Source organism: Nestor notabilis, unplaced genomic scaffold (genome assembly GCF_000696875.1).
Source record: "Nestor notabilis isolate BGI_N333 unplaced genomic scaffold, ASM69687v1 scaffold17314, whole genome shotgun sequence".
NCBI classification, from domain to species: Eukaryota; Metazoa; Chordata; class Aves; order Psittaciformes; family Psittacidae; genus Nestor; species Nestor notabilis.
This window is the reverse complement of record NW_009925334.1, coordinates 2,161-13,499: the sequence shown is the minus strand read 5'-3', so window position 1 is coordinate 13,499 and position 11,339 is coordinate 2,161. Positions and strand designations below refer to the sequence as shown.

Sequence of the window (11,339 nt, the reverse complement as noted above, 5' to 3'; positions counted from 1 at the left end):
ACCGCGGTGGCCGGGCTGCTGTCTGTGCAGCACAGAGGCTGCAGCAGGGGGAAGGGGTTAACTTCAACGCAGCAGAGCAGTCTCCCCTCTGCCAGCCAAAGGGGAATGTGCTCAGCAGTGCAATAAGTGCATGGCTGATGTAGTGTTCCTGTTCTGTGAGAGCCCTCCCAGCACTGATGCTCTGTGCTTCCTTCTGGGATCCCAGAGTGTGAATGAAGGAGCACACAATACTCAGGATCTGGGAAGACCAGAGAAACCCATTTTGTATGAGAGCTCAGGCATAAGGAAATCCATCACAAGTTTCCTGTGGATATTGTCCTCTGTACCCAGGCTGTAGAAATGAGCTGTTCTGGCTGTTGTGGTTGCAAATAGTTAAGCCATGGCCTTTCTTATTATGCAGATACACAGTGCCAGATGCTACAGTGCTTGTATATGCTCCCATAATACAACAGAGCATTAGTAAAATAGCTTAGCTGGTGTCTCAAAGCAAGCTAGTAGGAGAGCCAGGAAGTGAAGCAGGATTCCAGAGGCCAAGTTGTCAGCACTCTAGATGGAGCTATTAAGCTTAATTTTTATTTGCCCCCTATAAAACAAGAACGAGGTGTTCTTTTGGGTCAGCTTTGTGCACTTGCACTGCATTTCTAAGAGACTTTTAAATTGAGTGAAGTCTCTTGAGTTCAATCACTAGACTGCTCTATATATCCACTTTGGGCTATACTTACATGTAGGGATGTAGAGAAAGGGTATGTGGAGGCATCAGTTACCTTGCTGTGAAGTCTGATTGCCTTTGTCACTGCTCTCCCCCAGCTGAAGGCTGTCCATGAGCAGCTGGCTGCATTGTCACAGGCACCAGTGAACAAACCAAAGAAAAAGAAAGAGAAAAAAGAGAAAGAGAAGAAAAAGAAAGATAAAGAGAAGGAAAAAGAAAAGCACAAAATAAAAGCTGAGGAGGAGAAGAAACCCAAGGTGGCTCAGCCAGCAAAACAAGCCCCACAGAAGAAGGCCCCAGCTAAGAAAGCGAATAGCACAACCACGGCTGGCAGGTGAGTGCCTGCCTTCCACAAGCAGTCCTGAGGGGAACACCAGGAGCTTCCAGCCCAGTTCCCCTGCCCCTGCTGAGCTCCTGGTGAAGCTCACTTCTCACTGCAGTTAATTTGCTGTTGAATAGTGTCCCCATTCCCAGGCAGCCCCAGGGAGTCTTAAAGTTGGAGCTGGCAGTGGAACCATCATACTCAACTGTCCAGCTCAGTCCCCTCTGATCATTCTGGGAAAAGGTTTTGCTTTTTGCCTTTGGCACAGCCAGCAAGAACGTGCCATTTCATTGCTGCCTGCCTGCTGCTACATGGGCTTGTTGTCGTGCCTCACAGGGCTCAAGTGTAATAGGGGTAGAACAGCTGATCCCACATCTGTGAACTTCTTCAGAAGTTGTGCTGCTGCTCAAGCCTGGCTGGCGGCTCCAAGCCAAGAGCACTGGGATGTTTGTCACTAGGAGGGTAGAAAAAGAGAGTTCATTGCTTCTATGTACCCATGACGGTTTCCATGCTTGCCACCCCCCAGGCAGCCCAAGAAAGGAGGCAAACAGGCATCTGCAACCTACGATTCAGACGAGGAGGAGGAAGGTCTGCCCATGACCTATGATGAGAAACGACAGCTCAGCTTGGACATCAACCGCCTGCCTGGGGAGAAGCTGGGCAGAGTGGTGCACATCATCCAGTCCCGGGAACCTTCCCTCAGAGACTCCAATCCCGATGAGATAGAAATAGATTTTGAGACATTGAAGCCCACGACTTTACGAGAACTGGAGCGATACGTGAAGTCTTGTTTACAGAAAAAACAGAGGAAACCATTTTGTAAGTTACCTCCTGGGGCATGTGTTCCCCCACCAGCTCTTGGGCTCAGCTTTGGAGACAGGGCATGTGTGTTGGGATGCTGTTATCCAGCCGTTGGGTATGTGCTGACAGGGGTTTTGAGATCTTTTCTCCCAAGAGAAGTACAGAAACCTTCTATTCCTTCTGTTCTTTCTTCCCCTGGAGTCATGCTGGGGAGACCTGGAGGACTGTTGTGTTCCTCTACAAGACCTGTGATGGGTTTATTACTTAGAATCTAGAAGGTACTGTGCAGGTTTCAGTCTCATTGTGTTAGGTGTAACGTGCACACATCTGCAAGGATCAGTTTCTTATCCTGAATAGTTTAGCATCTAATTAGGAAGGAAACAAAAAGCATGGTTGGGATCCAAAACACAAGGGAATAAATGACTTGCATGGAGTTACCCGGGAAACCTCTGGATTCTGGGTTTAAGTGTCTGAGTTGTATATTCACCCCAAAACTGCTTTTCCTACATGGCCTGATCACCCTATTACCCTCAGTATCTGTCAGCTCAGAGGATTAATGTCAATGTGCTGCCGAGTGTCCGGTTCAGTGTGGGACAGACCTTTCTCTGTGCCTCATCCACAGAGAGTGAATTGTGGCGGCCCCTTGGGAGTTTAGCTCCAGCTGAATAGCAATAGGATCACTTACCTGAAGTGGTCCTGGCCTTGTCCATCTGCTTGTTGGTTAAGAGGGAATTGTCCTGTTAAGAGTGTAACACAATAGCTACTCACAGCTCTTGCAGAGCACCTCCATTTCTTCACCGCAGGATTTTCAGGTAGGCCTAAGCAAAGCTCAGGCTTTGACCCTTCTTTTTGCTTTTCAATACACTGCTTTGATTTTTATTTTTCTCCCGAGTTCTTCGCTGTTGGACTAGCTCAGGAAGAAAGTTTCCAGGGGGTCAGGAACAAGAAGCATCCTTTTGGAACCAAAGCATAGAGTGACGCAGATAACCCCAGATGTCTGCTCCTCTGCACACTCTGGGCTGGCATGCCTGGCCCCAGCGGGCTTCTCTGCCCTCTGTCACCATGGTTGGAGACTGGGAGCACCCTCCTGGGACTCTGCTTTCCAGATTTCTTTTTTGATCATTGCTTTAAAACAGCACTCAGAAATGTAGGTGTTTCCATGCTGGATCAGGCAAATTATCTGGCCCCTGTCTTGTGCTTCTGACACTGCCCAGTCCCTGTGTTCAGTTACTCTTTCTCTGGAGGAATGTTTCTTCTGCTCTGAAGTATGAGTATTGCTGGTACTTCTCACCGTTGCCATCCCGACTGGTGCAGCTGCATTCCTGTTCTCTGCCAGCCTTTGCCGACGTTGGCTTTTAATTTGTCCTTTTTGTTTTGTATCTAAAGTAACACAAACCACAGTAGATTCTTGCATGAAGTACTTAAGTTGTAATGGCAAATGCTTAACTTCCGACAACCTTTAATGGGACACTTTATTTTACAGGGCAGAAACCCCATGTAACAATTCTGTAATTACAAATGTGTAACTATTGACCATGTAACTGGCTGGTAAGTAACCTGGAACTACAAGGTTATTATGGATATTTCTATCTTCTAAAATACTTCTGAGAAGATCCCTCTTACAAAGTGCATGTTACAGGATGATGGTGATTGGATGATCTAGATAACCTCAGAAGTCGTGCTCTATCTGGGATGTGTAGCTGCTGTGTGGTCACTTGATCTTTAACAGTGTCACTGCAAAGTGGCTGCACAGATTTACATGCCCTGTAAAATAGTGATGTCCAATCTCTTCCACCTGCAACCATGCAGTTTCAGAGCTTCTGCATTCCTCCTCCACAGCTGCAGGTGGGAAAAAGCAAGCAGCGAAGTCAAAAGAAGAATTAGCTCAGGAAAAGAAGAAAGAACTAGAAAAACGGTTACAGGACGTCAGTGGGCAGCTAAACAACAACAAGAAACCTGCAAAGAAAGGTAAAGGCTTTGGCTTTACTCTGCTACCAATGCCTGGACACTTGTGTGTGTAATAGACTTCCTCGCTGAGGCGGAACTCCTGCTGCCTTGCAGCCTGGGGCTTCTCTCTGTGACAGTTACTTAGCTGGTCAGTGAGTTACTGCTGGGCACTGAGCTGTTGTGTGGGAGCTGCTTTGGTCCCTGTCCAGGGGGAAACTCTCCTGGGTGGTAAATGTGAGGCCTCTTGGAGGCAATTCATCCTTCAGAGGGAGAAGGATCTTCCCCTCTGTGTCAGCCTGTGCAGGACCGTGCGTGCAGACCAGTACCACAGAGCATCAAATAGGTGATTGTTCTTCATTGTGGGACTGAAAACAGCCCAAGCCCCCCAACAGCACAGGAGGGTGGAAGATGGTACAGGAGGTTCTTCCAGTGCAAACAAAGGTTATTCCAGCTTTGCATGAGCCAGGCAGGGGTTTCTTGTGTTCAGAGGTTGCACCGCAGTACACGGGGCTGTGTGCACAGTCCCCAGGCAAAATGAACTGTGAACAAAGCCACAGAGGGTGAGGGCTGTGGATGAACCTGCTCTATGTGCAAGTAACCTCGTCTCTGCCTTCCTCCCGCAGAGAAATCCGGCTCGGCTCCCTCGGGAGGCCCTTCCCGGCTCAGCAGCAGCAGCTCCTCCGAGTCTGGGAGCAGCAGCTCCAGTGGCTCCAGCTCAGACAGCAGCGATTCGGAATGACTTACGGACACTTACACCCAGCACCCAAAACGGACATCACCTTCACCGATGCTCTGCAGTGTTCCTTTCCTTAATATACTGCTCTTGCTCCACGGTGGTCAGGTTTTTTTTTGTCCCTTCTCTATTTCTCTGACTTTATTTTTTAATTCAGTGTTGTAAAAGGAATCTTCCATTTTTGGGGGGCACTCTTTTAATAGGTCAAAGATCTTTCCATATGTGTGTGACCAGACTTTATGACAAATAGTTCCCTTTGCATAAAGTCTCTAAAATACATTTTAACTGACGAAGGCTCGTTGGAAGTGGAAGAACTCCGAACTCTCAGCAGGAGATGACTAGAAGGTTCTGCGAGGTTTGTAGTCCGCCTCCCTCCTGCCCCTGCTCTCTCCCCACAATGTTCTCTCTTCAGGAGCTGCCGGGCTCACACAAGGGAAAAACAGAACCTCTTTTTCTGAGGAGATCTCTGTACAATGGTACTGTATCTGGAAGACGTTAGCTTTTCAACTAGTTGGTGTATTTGTTACTAGCACTAGTATTCTTAATCTCGAAGTCTACAGTGTGATGAGAATGTCAGATGCTATCATCTTTTTACATAAAAACAAAAAGAAACAAAAAAAAAATCATGTACTGTGGGTTGCTAACAGGCTTTTGGGGTTTTCTTAATCTTGGTAGAGGCATAGGCACCTCTTCAGGAAGGTGTTTAAGCATGAACTTAACTTTAAGCACATGAGCAATACAAGTAGTTGAATTTTTTGTTTTTCCACTTGAGATTTTCCTTTTTCTTGGGGATGTGTTTGGGAAGACGGGAGCAAGGGATGCTCCGGGTTCTTGGAAATGTTACTTTTCACATGCAATAGATAATTTCCAGGAAACGGGCACTCTCTAGGAAAGTTTTCATTTAATTGAAAACAGCTTTTGGCTGAAAGTCTTCAGCTGGACCTTGGGGTGATCCCTGCAGTGACCACACAAGTCACGTGCTTGTTACCAGAGACAGGCTCAAGTATTTTCTCCATGACAAGCACCTCAGCCTGGGCTTAAAATAAAGGAGCACTTGAGCTCCAGCTGAGGCTGAGCTGGCAGGGAACTGGAGAGGGATGTTGTGTGTGCTGGGGCTTGGGGGTTTTGTTCCTCTCCTTGTCGTTTCAGTAGTGAGCTCCTAGGAGGGGAATGCTGTGTGTGTGTCGGGCAGGTTTCAGGCACTGAAATGCTTACCTCAAGAAAAAGAAAAAGAAAAAAGAGGGGAGGAAGGAAAAAGGAAGAGACACCAGCAACTTTTTGAGTCCAGCCTGATGTTCTGGCCTGCACTGCTGCAATACAGCCAGTTTTCACTGTCCCTAATTTCATGTATATACAAGTATTTTATTTATTAAACATTGGTCGTTTAAAACGTCATAAATAACAAAAGCAAAGCTGCGTCCTGCAGAGCAGCAGAAAGGCAAACATCAGAGGTGATTGGAACCAGATTTAAAAACAACCAACCAGCAACAAAGCGCATAAACATCTGAGGCTTCATGTAAATACATTGGAGTTGATGCCCACAGGTGCTAGGGGCCAGCCTGTGTCTGGTGCTGTCATGTTTGTGTGTGTGGGTTTTGATTTGTTCAATCTCTTCTTTCTTTTTTCACCCCCCTTTTTCCTGTTCTGTGCAGATTTTGGAGCCATACAAGTAGATACAGTTTCTTGATGCAGAATGCTGTTGATTTCTCAGTAATATTCCAGAAGTCTTTTTTCCACTCTTGTTTTATTTTTAATCTCTATTTGTAGAACAGTGGGGTTTTTCTCTTGTAATCACCTTTAGGAAAGCACCAGTTCTGTAACTGTAGTAACTTATAATCTGAAGGGCAGAAACTTCTTATAAACTCTTAACCTTTTATTGTAAAGAAGAACTGTACAGAGTTTAACAACGTTGCACCTTCCTCTCTCCCAGCACCAGCCCCAAGGCTGCCTCTGCTGTGGGGTCACAGCCTGTGGCTTACCAGAAGCCCTGGGTGCAGATTGCACCAGCTTGTATTTTTCACATAGGTGAGTGGTCCTGGAGGCCCCCTCACCCCAGGCCAGGATTCCCATTGCACCCACAGCCCAGAGCTGGATCAGGAGATGCTGTGCTGGGATGTGTGGTGTCAGGGTGATGGCCCTTTGCTGGGAAGCGCAGGACCAGACTGTTACAAGCACTCCATGGTTTGCACTTCTAACAGCATCCATGTCAGCTGCCAGTCACTCGCTGCCCATCGACTGAGGTTTCGTTAGCTGGACACTTTACTGTCTCTACCAGTGTTTCAGGGTGCTCAGTGTGTGCCTGGCACAGCGGATGTGCCTCTGTCCGTGTCTGACCCGTGTCCTGGCAATAACATGTTTGCTGTAGAAAAGAATCCCCTTATTCTGGCTCGGGCTGAGCGAGATGCTGTGTCGCTGTGAGGCACCGAGCTCCTCCCGTGAGTCTCTGGGCACCTTTGGCTTGGTTTGCAGTCTCCAGGGTGCTTGGCCTGGTAGTAGGAGGCTCTTGAGTCTTTGTGGATGGTTTCCCGTAGCACTTGGAATTGGATGAAGTAGGGAATTCTGATTCTTACTGAAATTACTGATTTTTCTTTGCCGTTAACAGTGGAGTGATTTAGTTCCTGTGTTTTAAATTCTGCCTTCAAAAAATCTTCCCCTCACCAGATCCTTAGTAATACATTTTCAGAATTTCCTCTGAGGAAATGTACTATCCAGCTAATGAAGAGCTTGGGGGTTTTAATGGGTTGGGTTTCGTCTGTGTTTCTCCTATTGTCTGAGACTCGCATTAGTAAAACCAACTAGTGTTTTAATTAAGATAATTGCAGCCACTTCAGTACCATGACACCTCGGATAAACAAGCTCCCAGCTTTCCCTGCTTGAAACCTTTCCTTGAGTGCACTGCCCGGAGCCGTGCCACTGGTGTGACGTGTGGTCACTCCCGTGTGGAGAACAAAGCGCAGCCGCTCTCACCAGCATCACCAGCACACCAAGCCCAGGACTGGCTCTGCAGAGTGCCACCATCGCTGCTCCAACGTCGGGGACGGCCCCGCTGACTGCACCGGGGAACACACGTTCCTCTGTCCCACCACAGTCAGTGGGAATGTTGGAGCCAAAGGGTTGGGGACCAAGCGCAATGTGATGGAAAGGGCCGCGCAGCGCTGGAGGATCCCCGTTGTACTCAGCAAACCTGCCCTAGCTTGGGGCTTTGCAAGGAGAAAAAGCAATGAAAGCCACTGAGGAGCGTGAAGAACTACTTGCGCATCTGATACACCCAGCTGCGACTTGAGCTTCCAGTCAGCTTCCATGAAAACTGCTTGTTTTCATGGCACGTAAGGTGTTCCCTGCAGAACAGCAGTTCACAGGAGAAATCCATTTTGCCATGGTCTTCGTTTCGGGAAAGAAGTTGGTGACTCCCCATTTCCAAATGTTGTTCTTACGCTCTTTGTTTTCATGTTGTTTGTAGTGCTGGTTCTCTCCTGCCATGTCAGTAGTCGTGCCTCTTGTACCTCCAGAGCAGAGTGTCTCCAGGAAAGAAGAGATGTTTTCAGTCCATAGTAAGTAGCAGCAGCCCTTAATTGGAAACTGAAACAATAGAGCATTTATTTGTGTTGCGTGACCTGTCAGTACAGGTGTCATGAGAACTTGAAAATGATCAAACATACAACATTTCAAAAATAATGGGGTTTTTTTAAACTTAAGAAAATTGAAATTTTTATGGTAGAATTTTTCTTGAAGGAGCAAAGTTTAACTTTGTTTTCCAGGGGAAGCGCCGCTGAAATCGGTCTGATTTCATGTATGTGCAAACACACAAGTAGTTTTATCAAAACTGTTTTTTCTGAGAAATTCCTGTTCTGACCAGAGCCGTTATGAACCACATCCCTGCGCCTTGAAAGCTTTGTAGACTCCATCTGATTGTAAGCTCAGCCTGTTTCTCGCTGTTCATCGGCCGTGGGCTCAGGAGGGCAGCGGGAGCTACTCAAGGGATCTGTTGGGTCCAACAGCTCCCCGCGAACCAAATGTCTGTACAAAAGTATTTCATTTTGTATCGGTGTGATTTTAAACTTTCTTACCGACAGGGTTTGTAACTGTGGAGCTGACACTTCAGGACCGTGTAAGCTGAGTGTGTGTAATAGCTGCACGCACCCCACCTACACACCCGCGTGTGTGTGCGTGTACGTATACACATTAGTTCCCCGTGAGGTCTCTTTCCATGTTCTCCATGTGGTAGAAGCAGACTGCAGCCACCTAACCTAGTTCTTTCTCTGTTTTGGGGACTCTCGGACCAGTTTTTAGGTTTCTCCTTGTTTTGAAAGGAATGATGTTTTTTACAGTTGGGGTTGGAGCCAGGGGAAGGGATCGGGCATGACACGAACACCACAACCTTTGTAGTCCTGGGTTTTAAACAGACCTGCTCTCCCGCAGAGCAGTTCTCCGGGGCTGGCTGGGCAGGCTCTGTGCTGCTGGGGATGGATTCGTCCCACTGCAGCATCCTCTTGCCTGTAGGCAACCAGATGCTTTTTTTAAGAAATGGTATTTGCAGATCTTTGTAACTGTCATTTTTAGAAACAAACCAACCACCAGCACGGGATTTGGCCCAGGCCACTGGGAACTCCCCTGATATGGACAGAACCAATGCAGACAGATCTGTTGGTGTATTTTTTGGGTTTTGTTTTTTTAATATTTAAAAGAATGTTACTTTTCTGTATGATGTGCATGCGAGTTTACCGTAACTCTTTTCTTAAACCTTTTTAGTGCCATTTCTAGTATATTCCTGTAAATGTCAGTTACTGAGGAGAAATGAGTCAATGTAAGTAGTTTTAGCTTGTTCATTGCAAATTGCTGGCCTCAAACACAGAATTTAAAAAGAAGAGTTAGAAAGTAATCTGTGATGTTACTGGTGATCACGGACCCTGGTCCTGGGCATTCAGTTTCTTTTCATAATAAAAAGAGAAATTGTTTTGTGTGTGTAGTTTGATCCTGTGTTTTACCCTCTCCTCTCCCTTTCCCTTTCCTTATCTCCTTGCACTTGCTTCTGCTGCAAACCTGTAGGGCTTTGCTGGAGCAATCAGCTGAGTGGCGTTGCCCAGAGTCCTCGTGCTGTGAGCCTTGAACCAGTGTGGAGTAATTCTCAGGTCCAACACAAACGCTCTAAATCCACCTTTGTGCTGGCGTGGGACATGCTCCGCTGCTTTAATGCGCCAGGACAGCCAAGGAAGGACTTCTACTTTTCCTATAGTCTGAAAGGGTCTTAGATTATGTGAAATTGCATCTGAGTGATGTAAGTTCAGCTGAGAAAGAGGAGCTGGAAATTCTAACCCAGGTTTAATGCTGGTTCCTTTCAAGCCAACAGGACCTGGAGAAACCTGAGGGACTTTGTCCCAGCACTGGCAGTGGCACTGGCTCCACCAGCCCAAGGTGATGGGGACGTGGAAGGTGCCGCTGGGACAGGGGGACCCAGAGGCGCTGCTCACAGGCACAGCCCAGTCTTGACATTGCTGTGTCGTGGCCAAGTTCTATTTTGGTCACTGGGGAGGATTCAGGTTGGGTTTTTGCTGTTGGGTTTCTTTGCATGCCTAATGGCTTATTTATAAGGTAAGGGTTACAACAGCCAGGTTTACCCAGGGTTAATCTTTCTCTAACCCTGTTCCTACTCACTGCATTTAAAAGTCATAATCTAAGGTTTTGGCAAAGCTGTTTTGCTTTGCTGTTGGTGTAGCTGCGGGGTGGTGTATCAATGACACCCCACTGGGCATGTCTGTTCAACCCATCCTCAGAATCACAGTTGCCCCACAGGAGGATATTTTCTTCGGTGTTTACCAGCGAGTTATTGCTATGTGCATCAGTGTCTCTTCCTCCAGCCTTGGTGGAGGTTGAGGACAGGCATAACGTATCTGGGGTTCAGCTCACGTTGGTATCAATAGAGATTATTGTACATGTGACACTCAGGTGTGTCTTCATCTGCGTCAAGCCCAATTCACCATTGACACTTGACCAGGCGCTTGGGCTTGGGAACCTGGAGAAGGCTCCTTTGCATGGGCTGCACTTCCCAGGTGACTGGAGTAGGAGGGGACCCCCAGCCCCCCAGTAACTGAGGCACCCCCTCCCTGGGAGGAGCTGCTGCTGCTCTGCTGATTTTCCTTCTGTGGGTTGGGGGTGCTCATGGCTGTGACCCTCGATGTGCCCAAGTGCTGAACACCCAGGAGAGAACCAGCTGCTCACGATGGTGCGTTCATATCACTTTAATGCTCTTTACCAAAGAGGCTACAACAGCGTTTTAGACAAGTGCATCAACACAAAAGCACTGGACAAGTGCATCAACACAACAGCACTGGCACACAGCAGCCACTCCACAAACCTGCTGTGAGTAATGAGGACACGGATGTGGAAATGAAACACAGTCACATTCACAGCACGAGGGAGAGTAAGCACCACTTCCTGTACTGTCCTGTCCAGCCCTAATCCTGGAGGAGTTCATGCACATACCTAGATTTTCTTCTTGTGTAGTCCAAATAACACTCTTCAAGTAACTGAATCCTGGTTTACCAGCCACATTAACAGAAAGAGCCTTATTAGACCCAAAATAATCAACTTTCTCACTGAAATTAAAAACAAAACAAGTTGTGGGGTTTTTTTCTATGAGAAAAGTAAAGGAAATGAACTTTGGGATGTGCTGTTCCTGAGGCTCCTGAGCGCTCCGGGGCCACTGAACCGGCCTCTCTGGCACTCCAGGTCCCTTCACCCGCAGCTTCCCGGGGCTCAGTCTGGCCCATTGGTGTCAATGGCACCAGGCACTGGCTGGAGCCGGGTGGCCGCGGCGTCCCCCCGCCGCC

At 47.6% G+C, this 11,339-nt stretch overlaps 1 protein-coding gene across 1 annotated transcript in view; it reads left to right on the top strand.

The window, feature by feature from the left end:
* The window catches only part of LOC104404564 (bromodomain-containing protein 3-like), a 14,625-nt gene extending 10,107 nt beyond the window's left edge, over positions 1-4,518 (top strand). The window contains 4 exon segments of the mRNA XM_010013021.1: positions 737-1,043; positions 1,558-1,850; positions 3,672-3,800; positions 4,403-4,518. Of these exon segments, the coding sequence (XP_010011323.1) occupies positions 737-1,043; positions 1,558-1,850; positions 3,672-3,800; positions 4,403-4,518 (845 nt within the window).
* Positions 4,519-11,339: the final 6,821 nt, after the last annotated feature.